Raw genomic sequence first — 19,216 nt, 5'->3', positions numbered from 1 at the left:
GCAACGCCCTTGTCGCCATCGCGCCTACCTCCATTGGGGGTCGCTTGGCGTGATTCGCTGAGCTGCTCACATTGCCACATTGCCATGGGACGGGAGTTCTAGCCCCGTGCTGCACCTAGGTTCTCCTTGGCCAGGGCCCCCAGGTCAGCCTCTCCCTATCTGGCAAGCTCACAAAAGCCTAAATAATAAGCATCTTCGAGGTTTCTGGCACGTACCTGTACAGATTCACACTAGTTAGCTCCATAGGACAAGAGACAGCTTGTGACGGCCTTGCCAACTGTCAAGAATAGGAGTGGGGAATTTCTGAACCGTTACAGACATCATTGGACAACTTGTCACTGACTATGAGACAAGGCCTATTCTATTATTACTTTGTTTAAAACAAAGTAAAATTATTTTATTGCAGAAAATAAAGTGATTTAATGGAATTTTAAATTTTATTTTATTAAATTTTTGTAAAATTATATTTTTTTTCATGAAGTAATTAATTAAGGAAAATTTTATTAACTTAACAAAAAAAATAAAATTATTTTAATATTTTAAATTATCATATTTTTTTACAACTTCTTAAATTCTTAAATTTTAATTGAAACAATATATGTTAAATGTGAAATAATAAATAAATATATCTTATTTAATTTTATTTATAATATTTTTTATTATTATTAAAAAATATTATTTATGTTCTTTTATATGAAAAAATTTATTTTTTCTATTAAGTTAACAAATTTTTCCGTAATTAACTATTTAAAAAAAATCATTTTATAAAAATTAAATGACAGAGTATTGTAAAATTTCATTAAATCACCTTATTTTCCCTAATAAAGTAATAATTATTTTGTTTTAAATCAAGTAACCATAAAATATACCAGGAGACAATATATAGTCATCGATAAATTGGGGTGAGACAATACCACCTTATCAAGTTAACCACCAAGCTACCACGCTTAGTGGTAAAGTTATATGAAGTTGTTGCACTTTATTATTTGAATAGTGGTATATTATGAGAACCAGATCTTAATCTCTTTAATAGAATCAAAGTTTAATTACTAGATCAAACCAGTAAGTAGACTCTAGAGTAAATTGCCACCGAGTGAAACATAATTCATTATTAAGTTCAAATTCTTTATTAACGTAACACAATTAAATCCTTTAAATTGAGAATTATTATTAGTTTTTATATAAATGGTTTATTTTAAATTTACTTACATAAAATAATTGTATGAAATTAGAGAATTTTTATCTAATTGAATTTTTATCAAAATTAAACAAAACTAACCTCTTGTCGAAACAAAATCAAACGTGCAATGCAAACCATAAAATTAGTTTGCTAAATAAAATCAGTATTATCAAAATTAAGAAATGATTTATCTAATTTTTTTATATACTAATTTTAATTGTTAAATTAAATTAGAAAAATCATACCTAGCCGAATTTTTATTAAAATTTAACAATAATAACCCTTGTTGAAACAAAATCAAAACGTGCAAACCATAGAACTTTGCTAATAGAGTGGTGCTACCTTGTATTATGGTATTAAATAATTTATTGTAATGCCTTAATGAGATTATTAATTATGAGTTTAACGACGTTTAGCTTGTTAAAAATGGGTTAATTTGAAGTTGTTATTTCAAAAACCCTGCTCAGAAGTAGATTTATGAGGAGTTGTTTTGAGTCCTTTTCTTTTAAGCTTTAAACTGTCGTTTGCTAATGGAAATTAAAGGTTTCTTTTTTATTTTATTAAGATCAAGTGAACTTTATTTTTATTTCTATTTTTTTAGCTCTAATTATATTTAAATCTAAGCAACCTTCATATTTATAAAAAATTGATTTTTCTTATTTAAACTTAATCTATTATGAACTCAAGATAAAAATATTCTTATATATTTAATATATATTATTTATAAAAAAAAATTAATCTATAAAAATTAAAATTTTAATCCTATTTTATAATTCTGATCATTTATTCCTTCATTTTTGGATATCTAATTTTTCATCACAAGATTTTGTAAACATTTCTCTTAAACCCAAAGCGAGTTTTTACATTCATCAATCAAATTTTCATTTTCTTCCGTATCAAATTACATCTTAATTTTTCAATATCTTAATTTTTCAATAACTTTATAATAAATTTGTGTTATTACAAATCAATGAAACTTAATTATCAAGTTGAGAAATTCAAGTTTCCTTTCACTTATTGAGCAAGGTTTTGGAAGGACATTTATTAATAAAGGAATTCTAGAAGAAGGAACAATCAATAACATGCCACAATGTGACATATTTGTCACAATGCAAGAAGCAAAGTGGAAGCTTCCACATATTGCCAATATGAACAAATATGGATTGGCTTAGTACACCTTAGCCATCCAATTTGGTTGGTTCTTGAAGCTTTTCATATTATAATTGACCATGTAACTGAAAATAAAATAAAATAAGTCATATTTATAAATAAATAAATAAAATTAAGCCTCTCCACCTTTAAATAATGATGAGTTACCGAGTTAAAATTGAGTCGGACTGATTTAGTTTTGATGAGAATTTGCCACCTTTATTAGTACTCTAATTAATATAAATTAATATTTTAAAATTAATTTTACTTATACTAAATTAATATTTTATAATTTTAAATCTTTATAATTTTACAATTTTATAAATCTTTATGTTTTCTTCCATATATATATTTTGTTTGTATCAATCTTACTATTTTAATTTGAATTAAACTATTAATTATAATCCTATTTTAATTTGTATTTAAATAATATAACTATAAAAATAGCTCTTTTATTAATTTTCGTTATTAGCTTTAAGCATTTACAATATTAAAAATCAACTTCTATCAATAATTTATTATGCAAGGTAAAATTTTAATTTTTAACTTTTAATTATTTTTACCTCTTGTGTTAATTGTGTAATAATTTATAATATGATAATAGACAAAAAGAAAAAATAATTTTGATTGATATAGTGAGATATATAAAAAAAATATATAATATAAATAATATTGAAAGAGTTTTCTAAAATTATATTTTATTAACATTTATTTTAGATTTTAAGAATTGAAAATATTAGTTGCAATATTTAAAGGTATATCAAAGGGTGAAATTAATATATGATATATGATTATCATAAAATATTTAAAGCTATGCCCAAGTGTCATTCCTTGTTGCTATTGTTCATTGAATTTGAAGGTTTCCTTTGTAATGAATTTCCTTCTTCATTTTTGCTGGTCTATTCTGACATGCTTTGTTCTACATCTTGGATTTTGTTAAGTATGAGAGGGAAGTGAAGTAATTCAATTTTCTTTATTATTTCAGGATAATCTTGATTATGAAATTATAATCTGTAAACATGCATTTGAAACTTTATCACCAGCAAAAATTAGCATATGAAATGGAGAAGATTCAGCTTTTCCTGTTGTTGTGATGAACAGATGGAATTGGTAGCTTAGTTATCATATCTTGATTAAAAATACAGATGGGGGCTATTCAGACGATTGCTGACCCCAAGATTCTCACCCCATATCGTAAGGGGGATCCTCATTGTAGGATATCCTGCAAAATTATATCCAAAACTTGGTGCAGTAGATAGCAAGATTGATCATTATTGGTGCTATGATACTATCCTTTGCTGTAGATATCCTGTGAGCATCCCTGGCATTCATGAGAGGGGAAAAAATGAATCAGATTATGCAAAACAGATGCATTGCTGATGGAGATTAGCACCTTAGCAGAATAGCACCTTGAAAGATGGGCAAGAGACTGCAGAGGTTGATCCCACAGACTGAAAGAAACACCATATATTTGGAATGGCAATTGCTATTAGGCAAGTGAAGATTAAGAGGATAAGAGTAAAACTGATGATATAATTTTAAAAGAATAAAACAATATTTAACTTATAGTCATCGATCACAAGTTTTCACTTCAAAATATAGATATATTCCATCCACATTGAAGGTACACAAAAATTCCATATCATTAATTAAACTTTTTTCCTGTGTAAATCTTGAAAAAAGACACAAAAGTTCTATTAATCAAGAATTAGAGATGATACGAGTATAGAGCAATTCATTCCATGTATCAGGCAATCCTGGAAGACACCAATGAAGACAATCAGCATATTTGGCTGGATCGGACTTCTGCTGCGGCGAGAGTACCTTGCCATCAACCGCTGTATAAATAGAGGTATGCGCATCTTTCCGGTATTCAGATAGTGTAGTTACATTGAGGAAGTAGACAGGTAGTTTCATGGATTGAGTCACATTCACTGCAATCTCAAAAAGCTGGTGGTTTGTGCCCACTTCCAATGGCTTGGTCATGTTAAGAGTTGGGGTAGTCTCATTGGCACATTTGATCCCATCAGGATCGTTCCAATCCAAGCTCCTATTTGCCATTTCATTTACATGGTAAATTTCAACTTTGCAATCAAATAAAATCAAAACATGGATTAACAACTCCGCTTCAAAAGTAAGCTCAAGCAATTCAACCTCTCACGTCAAGACGTGAACATTTGGAGTATAAAATTTATGGGATAAATTTTAATAACATGCAAAAAAAAAAAAAAGACCGTGTCTACTCCAAAACTAGTTTAAAGAGAGGAAATTTGCCTAAATTTTATATTTAGTTCAAATACCTTACCCTAAACCATTGTGAGACACCATGAAGCTTAGAAGTAGATTTTCTTACTTGATATGAGTAGGAGACATGCTGTTGAAGAAAACAGAAGTTTTGTTTGGATTAACATTTTTTTCCACCCATTTAGCCCAAGTCCTCAAAGCTCTCTCATATGCTATTGGCAATTCAATTTCATCATACTCTGCTATTGCCCCTTCATCCAACGGTCCTCGTTTTTTCCTTCAACTCCATTAGAAAAAATAATCAACCTCTTGATCATTCTTATTAAAACTATCAATCATATTTATAAAAATGAAAATTCTCTTCTCAATTACATCACTTACAACAGACGCACGCTAATACTTATAAAAAAAATACAATAATTTAGAATGCTCATATGCATAAAATGAAATTTTATATTCAATAATTGATGTGATCGTGTGCGCACATACTCATATATATATATATATATTAAATTGAAATTGAAAATAGAAAATTAGAATATATATAAAAGCAAAGTGGTGAATATATACTTACGATACTTTGGTGTAAGGAGAGTTCATCCACCAAATATAGTTGTCAAATATAAGGTAATCAACATTCTTCCAGTTATCACCATGTTTAGAGATTGATTCTGGAAAAATTATACGATCTGATTGGCCATTTCTATTTGATAAATCGTCTGAATTGGACTCCACCAAGAATGGTGCCCAATAAAACTCTATGGTGGCATTATATTCCTGAAAAAAAGTTAAAAAATATTCCAATATTTAAATTAATATTGACTGTAATGAATAATATATGCAATTTAATTTTCACAAACCGTGTAATTAAGGATTAACTTGAATCCATGTGTGCATATCAAGACCTGAATTAAAAGTAAGAAATTATGAAAGATTGACCTCCATTTTGAAGACAGTGAGAGAAATTGAATAGCTCATTAAGCTCTTCTTGTGTGGAGGAATGGCAGACTGAACCAGACAGATCAAAGACTGCCATTGTTGATGTTGCAGTGAATCTCCAACAAACATTAGCCTCTTTCCTTGAAGCTTATTCAGCAAATACTTTGCTTTGAACCTTAGAATAGTTAATATAAAACCATATACTAAATATAATTAATACATTAGAATATTAAAAGTTAACTGTATACTCTAAATGAGTTCTAATTCGGTACTACTGAAATCATTTTCAAGGCTATATTATATACTTACTTCGGCAAATGACAATATCTAGGTTGCCATCTCCAGTTCTGGTACAGAGAATCCATCCTTCCATTTCTGAGGCAAGTCACTTCCTCTGAAAGAAACTCACATTCATCTTCTTTGTATAGAGGATGAGTCAAGTTATCAAGAACCCACTCTCCTATGAAGATATTACAATCTTCTGGTGGAACCACAACATCTTCATCTGCTTCTTCAAGATTTAGCAGTTCCATACTTTCCTGTTCTTGAATCACCTTGGCCGATTTTTCAAGATCTGCAGTACTACCCTCCATTTGGGGTTCTTCATTATCCACAATCTTGGCATTTTCTTGAACTAATGGATTGCTGGAGTTGGAAACTGGTTCTCGTAAAGGCTCTTTAAGTCTTGGAAATGGAAGTGAGATGAAATTCACATGTTCATTAAACAGAAAATATCCAAATAGAAAGACAGAAGATACAACTAAGATTGGAAGGTAAATGCTTCTTTGGCTGCCACTTCCATTCTTCATTTTTATTTTTTGGGGAGTGAAGTGCTCTTTTAAGAGATGAAATTAGGGCTGAGCAGGATTCGGTTCAAACTGAAAAATCGAATCGAATCGAGTCAATTTGGTTCAATCGATTCGATTTTAAAATTAAATCGGTTCGGTTCGATTTTATATTATAAAAATTTCGGTTATTTCGGTTCGGTTCGGTTTTGAAGAGAAAAAAATCGATTAAACCGAACCGAACAGAATAGTATTTTATATAGTCAAATCAAACTAAATCGAACCGAATTGATTTTTTATTTGATTTATTTTTATAGAAAATTTATGAATTATATTTAATTTTATATATATTAATTGTTTAATTTCATTGATTAATGGTTATTAGGTTCAAACCAAAGTTAAAATTAGACTAAATAACTTGAAAATCAAATCTAAATTAAAAAATCAATAAAAAATCAAACCGATCGATTTAAACTGAACCAAATCAAAATAAAGCGATTCAGTTCGATTCGATTTTTTACCAATTTCAATTCGATTTGATTTCTAAAATTCACGATTCGATTTTTATAATTTAATTCGATTTGATTTGGTTCGATTCGATTTGAACCGAATGCTCTAGATGAACTTGTGTGGATGGTAATGCTCTGAATTGAAGAACATACATCATCAATTGTACTATAATCTTCTTTATTTTTATTTTTAACCTTTCTCAAGAGTAAAGCAATAGCATAACAGATTACATATAGATAATTTGAGTTTTTTTAAACATGGAATTTTCCTTTTCCATATGGTTTTGTTCAGACTTCAGGGTGATCTATCAATGCCCATCCACATTATAATGGGCATGCATTAAAGGGCATTTAAGAATTAAGCAAAGCCGCCGACAAGAAGCTCTCCTCAGTAAGTCACCAGAGTGATGGAAACTGGCTCACACTAAGAAATGAGGTGGCTTGTTCCCTGCCACAGATGCACCTAAGATAATTGTGGTTCTCATATATTGTGTATCTTGAAAGCTACTACTTAAAAAAACATTTGGAATCACTTTATTTTTCACCTAAATTAAGTGAAAGAAAAAGGAAAATTATTTTAATTTTTTAATTCAATTTTATTTATTTAATATAGACATAATAATAAAACTATAATAATTTTCTCTCCTTACTTTTCTTTCTATTAAAAATATAAAAAGTAAATAAAATTTTTTTCCTTAAAAAATTTATAAGAAAAAAAATTATAATAATTTTACTTTCCTCAAAAATTTCTTTCTTATAGTTCCACCCACCTTTCCTTCTTCATCTTCCCTTTCCACAAAACACAGGCCGATTATTTTCCTCTTTTTATATTCATTTAGATTCCTATTCATTGGCATATGGAATCATAATTTAATGACAGTTAATTAAATTACCATGGCCATGTTTTGACTTCCTTTTCTGATCTGCAATCCCAATTTCTAAAATTTCCCCCAATTTTATTGGGCATGCTGCCATTAATTGGGCCTGGATTCACCGTATGGCTTTCCTCATTCCAAAAATATATAACCAAAAAAATACATGGGCTACTTAGATCTTGCAAAAATAAAGGACTAACTTCAGAATTTCAGAGCTCAATCCCAAAGCCAACCCACATCAAATTAATTGTTGAATTAATTGCCTTTGTTTCTGCCAAAAAGCCACATGCATTTCTCTCTCTGTGGAATTTTTTTTTTCCTTAAAATCTGAAACATATGAATTATAAAGCAGCAACATTTTCTGAGGAGAAGAAATTCCAGGGGTTCATGACAGAGAAATAATGTGTGTAGAGGAGTTCATTCCAAGTATCAGGTAAACTAGGTAGACACCAATGGATGCAATCTGCATACATTGCTGGGTTCTCTTGCTGCTCCGCCGTGAGCAGCTGGCCTTGGCGAGTAGTGTATACCGACGTATGTGCATCTTTTCTATACTCTGATATTGTAGTAATGTTGATAACATGAACAGGCACCTTGATGGATTTTGTCACATTCGTCGCAATAAAAAATAGGCGACGATCTGTTCCCACATCCAATGGGGCAGTCATGGTGGCTACTGATGTCCCAAAATATGTCCAAGAGGGGGGTGAATTGGACTTTAAAAATAATTTTCGGTTCTTGCTCAAAACCTTTGAAAATTGCAGCTAAGTTCAACTCAATTGACTAATGTGAAATATGAACAATACAGCTCTATTGATAAGTTGATTCAAAGTTAAGTTATGTGCAATTAGTATACTGATCTAACAAATTATATTAGCATTCAGTAAAGATATCAGTAATCTGGATAAATTTTTAACACAACAACCAGAACAGTATACCAGATATCATAACTAACAACAAATCAAATAACAAGCAGATTATATCAGATATCAGCAGATTTAGCAGTAAACTAATTTTCTCAGTTTGCAGCAAGGTTATCAGCAAACAATATCAACTTTCATATCAGCAAAAGCATATCAATCATAAAGTTAAATTGCATAAATGTAAAGAGCAAGGGTTGAGAAAATAAACACTAAAATTTTTATAGTGGTTCGGCACAACTAGCCTACATCCACTCTCTCAAAGATCCCACTTTGAGTCTTCACTTCACTATTCTTCTCTTTTAAAGGCAAGAGACAAAAGCCCTTTACAAATCTTCTCACCAAAGCTTTTACAAGTAGCTTCACACTTCTACCAAGTGTTATCCCAAACACTTTTCACAACCAAGCTTCACTAGGTGCTTGAATGACCTCTCATAAATGATAATAATGTGTTTAAAACTCACTCTTATTCAATACAACAGAATCTATAAAGAAGAGATGAGTAGATAAATCAATGATGAGCAATAAAAACACTTTGAGCACTTTGAATAAAAGCTTTTATGATTTTGAACAGTGGAAAGTTTTTCATTAAGTGCAAAATGGCCAAAGGTAGGTGTATTTATAGCTTTGGAATGTTTTTTACCATTTGAGAACTCATTTGAATGTTACAGTTATGAATTTCAAGAAAATAGCCGTTATTTTATCTTTTTCTGCGATGTTGTGCAGAGTTGAGACAGTTAGCATACTGGAGAAAATAACGAACCAGTTAGCATACTAAACAAGTAGCAAACCAGTTAGCATACCAGGAAAACTTTTCTGCATAACTTTCAAAACTATAAAACTTCACACCAAATCATAGTCAAATACTTTTAGGCCAATAATGATATTTAAAAGAAAAATCTTTTGAGGGATTGAAAATAAGTATCATTGACTTCTACTCCTCAATTCTTTTCACAATCAATCCTAAAAAATAAAACTGTCTCTTATACTATATGTACCTTCAAATCTGATTTTCAATGCAGCCTTGGAAGGTAACCTTTTGTTCTTTTATCTCCTTTGATTCGTCCTGTGTTATCTTTAGAATGTCATCCTTTCTTCAAAAGCACGAATCCATCATGAAATCCTTGTGTCTTTTTCTTTAAGAGGCACAACACTTAAAACAATGTTAGTTTGATTCTAGTTGAGTTTTGGTATCATCAAAATCTATGCTCCTTTGAGCTTGTGGGGTCAACAATCTCCTCCTTTTTGTTGAGGACAAAACTCAATCGAATCACCATATAAATATAAATAAGTGTGAGTATATGTATGAATGTATATGAGAGAATAACTCCCCCTATGTATGTGCTTATATCAACAATTAATCACAAATAACTCCCCCTTAATAATTTCAATGAAATATTCATAAGCATTTTCTTAAGGAGTCAAGTGTGACTAAAGATACTAACTAAATATGCACAATATGCACACTAATCACAAACTGTATATCATTCACAAGTTATATCAACAATATGCACACTATAAAGTTATATCAACAATATACTAATTACAAACTATATCAACCACAAGTAATCACAAACTATATCAACCACAAGTTATACCGTCAAGATTACTCATTCATTTTCTCCCCCTTTTTGTCAGCATCAAAAGATAATGGGAGAAATCATGCACATGTGTATAAATCAAAATTCAGTTTAAGTGCAGTAAATAAACCAGTCAAAACAGTAACTGATATAGCAGACTAATGTAAAGTTCAGAAAACTAAAAGTAGCAAACTAAGTAGCAAATTAAGAAACAGACTGTTAAACAAAATTCAATCATGCAGTATGGTTGTTTATCCTTGCAGCCTAAAGCTTCTTCTGATTGGTTTTGGAGCAGCCATATTCACCCTTTTTGGCTTGACAGGTTTATCACTCAAGGTTTGAAGAATTTCAGCAGCCATTTCAGTTCCTGGTGTTAAGGGAATAACAGGCATTTGCTAACTCGCTTGCAAGCAGTAGTACTGCTGTCAACTTTTTGCTAGCTTTAGTCTTTTTGCCAGATGGTTTACCAGTTTGCTCTTTCTGCTTACTGCTTTGTTCCTTTTGAGCAGTCTTTGCTTTTTCTTTTGCAGGAGCAGCAGGAGTAGGAGTCTGTGGTTCTGTCTCAGATTATGAGTCACTCATATCCTTCCCATTTCCTTCTTTGCTGCCTCCATTACCATTTCCATCATCAGAATCATCTTTGTCTTTTTCAGTGTCCTCTTCTTCCTCTTCTTCCTCTTCTTCTGTTTCCTTTTCTTCCTCTTCCTCTTCTTCTTTTTCTGATTCCTTTTCTTCTTCTGTTTCCTGTTCTTCCTCTTCTTCTGCAGATTCTTCTTCTTCCTCTTCTTCTTCTTCTTTTTCTATTTCAGGAACAGAACCAGTAGCAGCCTTACTAATTTCTCCAGCCTCAGTGCTTGAAATACCCAGATGAACTTTGGTTTTAAACAATTCTTCCACAATTTTATACATCAATGTCAAAGAGCCATCAATTTTAGAATCAAGAGCATTCATAAGAACAGTTTGAAAAGCTCCAAACTTTTGTATTTCTCCAAGCTCAATTTCAACAAATTCCCTCAAGTTGTTCACTTCTTCTAGAATTCCCTCAACATTAAAAGTACCGCTTACACTATCCTTGGAACTAGCACCTTGTTCAAATTTAAGTTTTCTACCATCATCATCTTTTTGCAAACTTGTAATTGGAATCATATTTGTCCTAAGTTTCTCGGTTTCCAGAGGTATCCCAAAGTCTCTAAACAGACCATTAAGAAGATGTGCATAGGGTAGCTTGTAAGGTGGTTTCCACTTCATAATTTGCTTCAGCATAAAGTAGGTAAGATTGAATTCAATTTGATTCACAATATGCCAGATAATGCAAAGATTAAGAGTACTTAAATAATTTGGACTGCCAGTTCTAGGATTCAGCACATAGATGACAAAGCTATGAAGAATTTTAATGTGTTGGTGAGCATGGGTGATGCTAGTTTTATCCTTTACTTCCCCTTTAAACACTTCAGCCTCAAAATCTCTTTTATTAAATCCACCAACAGCAAAAACTTTTTTGTGAGAACAGATTTTATTCCCACTGTTTGGGATTCCTAGGGCTTTGGCTAATCTATCAACCGTCACTTCATAGACTTTCCCTTTCATTTTCACCTTAAAAGATTCATCTCTGTCAGAATCATCAATCCTTAAATTCTTATAGAATTCTTGAACTAAGTCCACATATACTCCTTCAGTGTGAGAGCACAATTTATCCCATTTTTGATATTCAAACAAGGATTGTAAAGGAACAGAAACTTCAGTAAAAGCAGGCCAGTGGATATACCTTGGCTCATGAATGGCCCTTTCCATATGCATAACTGGAGCTTTTGAAGTCTTTTTCTTTTTGGTTCCTTTTTCTTGGACAGGCTCACTTGTTCTTTTCTTGGGCGTCTCTTTTGATTTTCCAATTACCAGAGGAGCGTCTTTTTGTGGAGGAGGAGATGCAGGAACACTTGCATCAGTGGAGTCTGAAGATGATGAATATGTGGTAATTTTAGCTTTGCCTTTTCCTTTTCCTTGCGCCATGACCAATCCCAGAAGAAAATTAGGCCGTATGGATAGTGAAAACTGGGTTCACAAATTTAATGATGTGAGCAGCCAATACATAATCATTCGAAGTACATCAACACAGTTCTAGCACAACTTAGCACAATGTCAAAAAAATAGAACAAACAGCAAGAGATACTCGGGTTTTTGAGAATCCATGGCAATTGATTTATGATTTAGTTATATACCACATTTTTACGTAATACTGATATTCAAAAAAAATTTACAGCTCATTGTGAAAGAAAAACAAACAGAACAGTCCCAAAAAAAATATAAAACACGATTCCATTAAAGTTTTAGATTCAATACCTGAGACTTGTAGAGACAGAGAATGCGAATCGATACCAAATGCGTAAAAAAAAAAAATGTAATCCAACAAGAAGTGGTTTCTTTCGGCAGATTTAGAATGAACAAGATGATTTTGGGGATTTTCTAACTTGAATCAATCGATTTGATTCACAGCCAATGGGTTTCGGAAATTTTTAAGAGCGATGAAGGGAGACGATGGTTTGGAAGGTTGTGAACAAAATGGGTTTGCAAGTGGAGAGAAGATGCACTCATTCGAGTTTTTGGAAGGCGATGCGACGAAGAGAGAAGAAATTTTGAATTTTAAAACTAAAAAGACGCAACTGGAGACATTTGCAGAGGACGGGTACCGTGTATCAGTGGAGAAGCAGTGAGAAGATTGATGGTTCTGAAAAAATTTTAAGTCCCGCGCTAGTTTATATGTTAAAAGTCCATTTTGCCCTTAAATCACATAAAGATGCAATGCTCTAAATAGAGGGGTATTTAAGTAATATGGGCTTTAAACATGCAGAATAGGCGCTCGAAAAAAATAATTTTAGAGTTTTAGTGCAATCAGACCTAACTTCCAGTTTGCCAATGAAAAAGTAGGAGCAGTGGTAAAGCATTTAGCAATCACGAAAATTAGCAAACAAATCAGTATGCCACTGTGATCAAATTCTGCAGAATACTGTTCATATCTGATGAGACCCAGAATTTTTCAAATTGCACCAAAAATATCAAAATGCATTTTTAACACTACAAACCAACATATATCACTTCATTTTCATATAGAAACATGAGAATGCATCAAAACTTAACCAAGAGCATCAATCATACCAAGTTCTCTTCTTATTTTGCAGAAAATTTCCTCATTAAGTGGCTTTGTAAAGATGTCAGCAAGCTGTTTTTCAGAAGGGACAAATTCGATTTGAATATCACCATTTTGAACATGATCCCTAATAAAATGATGTCTAATTTCAATATGCTTGCTTCTAGAGTGTTGAACAGGATTTTTTGATAGGTTTATAGCACTAGTATTGTCACATTTTATGGGAATGTGATCAAATTTAATTTCAAAATCTTCAAGCTGTTGTTTCATCCACAAAATCTGTGCAACATAACTTCCAGCTACAATATATTTAGCTTCTGCAGTAGAAAGTGCAACAGAGGTTTGCTTTTTACTGTGCCATGAAACTAATGCATGACCTAGAAATTGACAAGTTTCAGAAGTGCTTTTTCTGTCCAGTCTACTACCAAAGAAAATCAATCACTATAACCAATAAGATCAAATGATTCACATTTTGGATACCACAAGCCAATGTTGTGAGTGCCAATGAGGTACTTAAAAATTCTTTTAACAGCTATAAGATGAGATTCTTTTGGACATGATTGAAATCTTGCACATAAACATACACTAAAATGAATGTCTGGTTTAGATGCTGTCAAGTAGAGTAAAGAACCAATCATACCTCTATAAAGTTTGTTATCTACATCTTTACCTTTTTCATCTTTCTCCAATTTAATTGTTGAGCTCATGGGAGTTCCGATACTTTTCATATCCTCCATTTTGAACTTCTTCAGCATATCCTTTATGTACTTGGACTGATTTATAAAAATTCCATCTTTCATTTGCTTAATTTGCAATCCAAGGAAGAAAGTAAGTTCACCCATCATACTCATTTCAAATTCACTTTTCATCATATTAGAAAATTTCTTACAAAGAGAATGGTTAGTAGCACCAAAAATAATATCATCTACATAGATTTGCACAATAAGCATGTCTTTTCGTAGTTTCTTAATGAAAAGAGTAGTATCCACTTTTCCTCTTTTAAAATCATTTTGAAGCAAAAATTTACTAAGTCTCTCATACCATGCTCTAGGAGCTTGCTTTAAACCATAGAGAGCTTTAATAAGCTTATAAACATGATTTGGAAAATGAGGGTCTTCAAAACCAGGAGGTTGAGCTACATAAACTTCTTCATCAATATATCCATTTAAGAATGCACTTTTAACATCCATTTGATAAAGTATGAAATTCTTAAAACATGCAAATGCACACAACATTCTAATAGCTTCAATTCTAGCAACTAGAGCAAAGGTTTCATCAAAATCAATACCTTCCTCTTGGTTGTATCCTTGAGCTACTAGTCTAGCTTTATTTCTAACTACATGTCCTTTTTCATCCATCTTATTCCTAAATACCCATTTAGTTCCAATAACAGAGTGCTTTTTAGGTTTAGGAACAAGTGTCCACACTTTGTTTCTTTCAAATTGATTTAATTCCTCTTGCATAGCAAAAAGCCAATTTTCATCATTTTGAGCATCATCATATGTTTTGGGTTCAAATTGAGAAACAAAAGCAACATTACCAAAATATCTTCTAAGTTGACCTCTTGTCATCATTCTTGTGATGGACTATCAAGAATGTCATCTTTGGAATGATTTCTATGGTACCTCCATTCTTGTGGAATATCTTGATGTTGAGGTTTCTCAATTTGTAGTTCTTCCACATTTGGTTAGGAGTCTTCTTGAATTTCAACATTTGTGGAGCAAGGAAGTTCTTCTTCTTTGTCATTTTGATCATCCTCCACTAGTTCTTTTGAATCAAGTTCATCTTTATTTGAATTCTTTGAATTTAGAATCTGATCAATTTCATCATCACAAGAATCTTTCCTTTGCAAGGAACTTGTTAGCATCATCAAAAAGTATATACATTGATTCTTCCATGGTCAATGTTTTTCTATTGAAAATCCTATATGCTTTGCTATTTGTTGAATAGCCTAGAAATATTCCTTCACAAGATTTAGCATCAAATTTCTTGAGATTGCTGTCTTTGTTATTCAAAATATAACATTTGCAACCAAAGACATGAAAATATGCAATATTGGGTTTTCTTTCTTTCCATAGTTCATAAGGAGTTTTCTTTAAAATAGCTCTAATGGAAACTCTGTTCAAAATGTAGCATGTTGTATTTACAGCTTCTGCCCAGAAATATTTTGGCAAACTGTTTTCATTCAGCATTGTTCTTGCCATTTCTTGCAAAGATCTGTTTTTCCTTTCAACAACTCCATTTTGTTGTGGAGTTCTAGGAGCTGAAAATGTATGATAAATACCGTTTTGAGAGCAGAAATTTTCAAACAAATTATTTTCAAATTCTTTTCCATGATCACTCCTCAAAGATGTAATGCAATATCCTTTTTCATTTTGAGTTCTTTTGCAAAAAGCTTCAAATATATCAAAGGTTTCATCTTTATGAGCAAGAAAGAAAGTCCAAGTGAATCTTGAAAAATCATCAACAATTACAAATGTATATGCCTTGCCTCCTAGACTTCTAGGTGTGATTGGACCAAAAAGATCAAGATGTAATAATTCCAATGGTCTAGACGTAGTTACAATATTTTTTAATTTAAAAGATGATTTTGTATGCTTACCAAGTGCACAAGCTTTGCATTGAAATTCTTTTTCAAATCTTAACTTTGGAAGTCCTCTAACAAGGTTCCTTCTAGAGAGTTTAGCAAGTGTACTCATGCTAGCATGTCCTAATTTCCTATGCCATAACCATGCACTATCATCTGAAGTCATAAAGCATGTTTCACAATTTTCTTCAAGACTTGTTAAATCAAGTAGGTAAATATTATCTATTCTAGCACCAGCAAACATAACATTATTTCCATGAATCTCACAATGTGTAGAAGTAAAAATGACTTTAAAACCATTATCACATAGTTGACTAACACTTAAAAGATTATACTTTAATCCTTGTACTAATGCAACATTCTCAATGCAAGGATTTTTACCAATAGTTCCACATCCAATAATTTTAGCTTTACTTTTATCACCAAATTTGATATAACCTTCTTCTTTCAAAGTAAGAGAGGAAAACTTGCCTTTATTTCCTGTCATATGCCTAGAGCAACCACTATCAATGTACCAATGTTCTGTTTCCAGCATACTCCTTAGGTAGACCTAAAATCAGTTAACTGTTCTTAGGTACCCAAGTAACTTTGGGTCCTTGTGTGTTAGTAATATTAGGTAAAGTTCCTTTAGGCACCCATACTTTCTTTGCCTTAAATATTCCTTTCCTAATAGGACAAGCATTAATCATATGACCTTTATGATTACAATAAAAGCATGTAATACTTGGTTGAGAAAAGGATGTAGCTTTAACAAAAAATTGTTTGTATTTTCCATACTTCATAAATCCATCATAACCAATTCCAGATTTTCCATTTGTAGATCTTTGATTCCCAAGAAGTATATCAAGTGTTTCTTTTCCTTTTGTAAATTTAGTTAAATCTCTTGTCAAAGATTCAACTTTTGCTTCAAGAATTCTGTTTTTCTCAAGAAGTTGTTCACACACTTCTTTTGATCTTTGAAGCTCATCATTAACTTCCTTAAATAATTTCATTTGAGATTTGTAAAATTCATTTTCTTTTGAAGCCATACTCAAGGAAATATTTTCTGATCTTAAAGCACAATTTTCATGAACAAGAATTTTGCATTTCTTTTTAAAAGTTCTATATTTATCATATGTCTTCACAAATGCAAGTTCTAATTCATCAACATTAGAAAGTTCAAGATTTACCTCATTTTCACTATCTTCGATGTGTGAGCTTTCACCTTTTTCTTCAATTGCCATCATACAAGTGTTTGCAGCTTCTTTGTCACTTGTTTCATCATTTGATGAAGAGTCACTGTCACTCCATGTTGCTGCCATTGCCTTTTTGCTTTTATCCTTTCTAAACTTGTTTTTCTTCTTCAATGTAGGACACTTGGGCTTAATGTGGCCTGGTTTGTTACACTCATAACAAACTATTTCACTTGAATGATTTGGAGTCTTTGGAGCATATTTCTTTGTGAACTTCTTGTATTTGCTTCCACCTTTTCTAAATGCTCTTTTGAATCTTTTGACTATTATAGCCATATCTTCATCATCATCACTTGAAGCACTTGAATCATCACTTGAACTAGCTTTAAGGGCAACACTTTTCTTTTTCTCATCTACCTTTTCAATTATGAAAGCTATACCTTTCTTTTTCTTTTGATCACCTTCTTTCTCATCTTTCTTATAGATCATCTCATGTGCAATGAGAGAACCAATTAGCTCATCATAGGTGTATTTTCTGAAATCCTTGGTGTCTTGAATAACAGTAGTCTTTGCTTCCCATGACTTTAGAAGAGACCTCAGAATTTTCTTTACAAGTTCTTGTTCCTCAAATCTCTTTCCAAGAGCTTTAAGTAGATTGACAAGATCTGTAAATCTGGTACTCATCTCAGCAATAGTTTCACCTGGTTTCATCTCAAATAACTCATAATCACGGATGAGGAGGTTTGCCTTTGACTCTTTCACCACATCAGTTCCTTCATATGTGACTTCTAGTTTGTCCCATATTTCTTTTACAGTTTGACATCCTGAAATACGATTATACTCATTAATATCAAGAGCACAATGAAGAATGTTAATAGCCTTGGCATTTGTAGAAATTTTCTTCCAATCATTATCATCAAATTCAATTTCAGCTTTAGGAATATGTACCGTTCCTTCACTGGTTTTATAAGGAATATAAGGACCATCTTTAATTATCCTCCAAGCATCAATGTCAACAGATTGTATAAAGTTTCTCATTCTAGTTTTGCAAAAGGAGTAATTTGTGCCATTAAAAAGTGGTGGTCTAGTGATGGAATAACCTTCAGCTAAGGGGGCAGGTATACCAGCAGAGTTTCTAGATGAACTAGCCATGTGTATGGATCACTCTAAGGGGTTTAATCCTCAAGCAAGAGAGACAAGCTCTGATACCAAATTGATGTCCCAAAATATGTCCAAGAGGGGGGTGAATTGGACTTTAAAAACAATTTTCGGTTCTTGCTCAAAACCTTTGAAAATTACAGCTAGGTTCAACTCAATTGACTAATGTGAAATATGAACAATACAGCTCTATTGACAAGTTGATTCAAAGTTAAGCTATATGCAATCAGTATACTGATCTAACAAATTATATTAGCATTCAGTAAAGATATCAGTAATCTGGATAAATTTTTAACACAGCAACCAGAGCAGAATACCAGATATCCTAACTGACAGCAAATCAAATAACAAGCAGATTATATCAGATATCAGCAGATTTAGCAGTAAACTAATTTTCTCAGTTTGCAGCAAGGTTATCAGCAAACAATATTAACTTTCATATCAGCAAAAACATATCAATCATAAAGTTAAATTGCATAAATGTAAAGAGCAAGGGTTGAGAAAATGAACACTAAAATTTTTATAGTGGTTCGGCACAACTAGCCTACATCCACTCTCTCAAAGATCCCACTTTGAGTCTTCACTTCACTATTCTTCTCTTTTAAAGGCAAGAGACAAAAGCCCTTTACAAATCTTCTCACCAAAGCTTTTACAAGTAGCTTCACACTTCTACCAAGTGTTATCCCAAACACTTTTCACAACCAAGCTTCACTAGGTGCTTGAATGACCTCTCATAAATGATAATAATGTGTTTAAAACTCACTCTCACTCAATACAACAGAATCTATAAAGAAGAGATGAGTAAATAAACCAATGATGAGCAATAAAAACACTTTGAGCACTTTGAATGAAAGCTTTTATGATTTTGAACAGTGGAGAGTTTTTCATTAAGTGCAAAATGGCCAAAGGTATGTGTATTTATAGCTTTGGAACGTTTTTTACCGTTTGAGAACTCATTTGAACGTTACAGTTACGA

General features: G+C 31.8%; 1 protein-coding gene across 2 annotated transcripts; it reads right to left on the bottom strand.

Moving 5' to 3' along the window:
* Positions 1-3,842: 3,842 nt before the first annotated feature.
* LOC110657242 (xylan O-acetyltransferase 1) lies at positions 3,843-6,337 on the bottom strand. 2 transcript variants are annotated; one of them, XM_021814389.2, is made up of 5 exons: positions 5,822-6,337; positions 5,513-5,687; positions 5,148-5,350; positions 4,683-4,850; positions 3,843-4,379 (listed from the first exon to the last, which is right to left on the bottom strand). In XM_021814389.2, the coding sequence occupies exons 1-5, from the start codon at positions 6,319-6,321 to the stop codon at positions 4,031-4,033; spliced, it is 1,395 nt and encodes a 464-aa protein (XP_021670081.2). In that variant the 5' UTR covers positions 6,322-6,337; the 3' UTR covers positions 3,843-4,030. The 2 variants fall into 2 exon arrangements, with proteins under 2 accessions (XP_021670081.2, XP_021670082.2); XM_021814390.2 differs by lacking the exon at positions 4,683-4,850.
* Between the last annotated feature and the right edge of the window lie 12,879 nt (positions 6,338-19,216).

Source organism: Hevea brasiliensis, chromosome 14 (assembly GCF_030052815.1).
Source record: "Hevea brasiliensis isolate MT/VB/25A 57/8 chromosome 14, ASM3005281v1, whole genome shotgun sequence".
Taxonomy (NCBI): Eukaryota; Viridiplantae; Streptophyta; class Magnoliopsida; order Malpighiales; family Euphorbiaceae; genus Hevea; species Hevea brasiliensis.
This window is presented reverse-complemented; position numbering and strand designations above follow the sequence as displayed.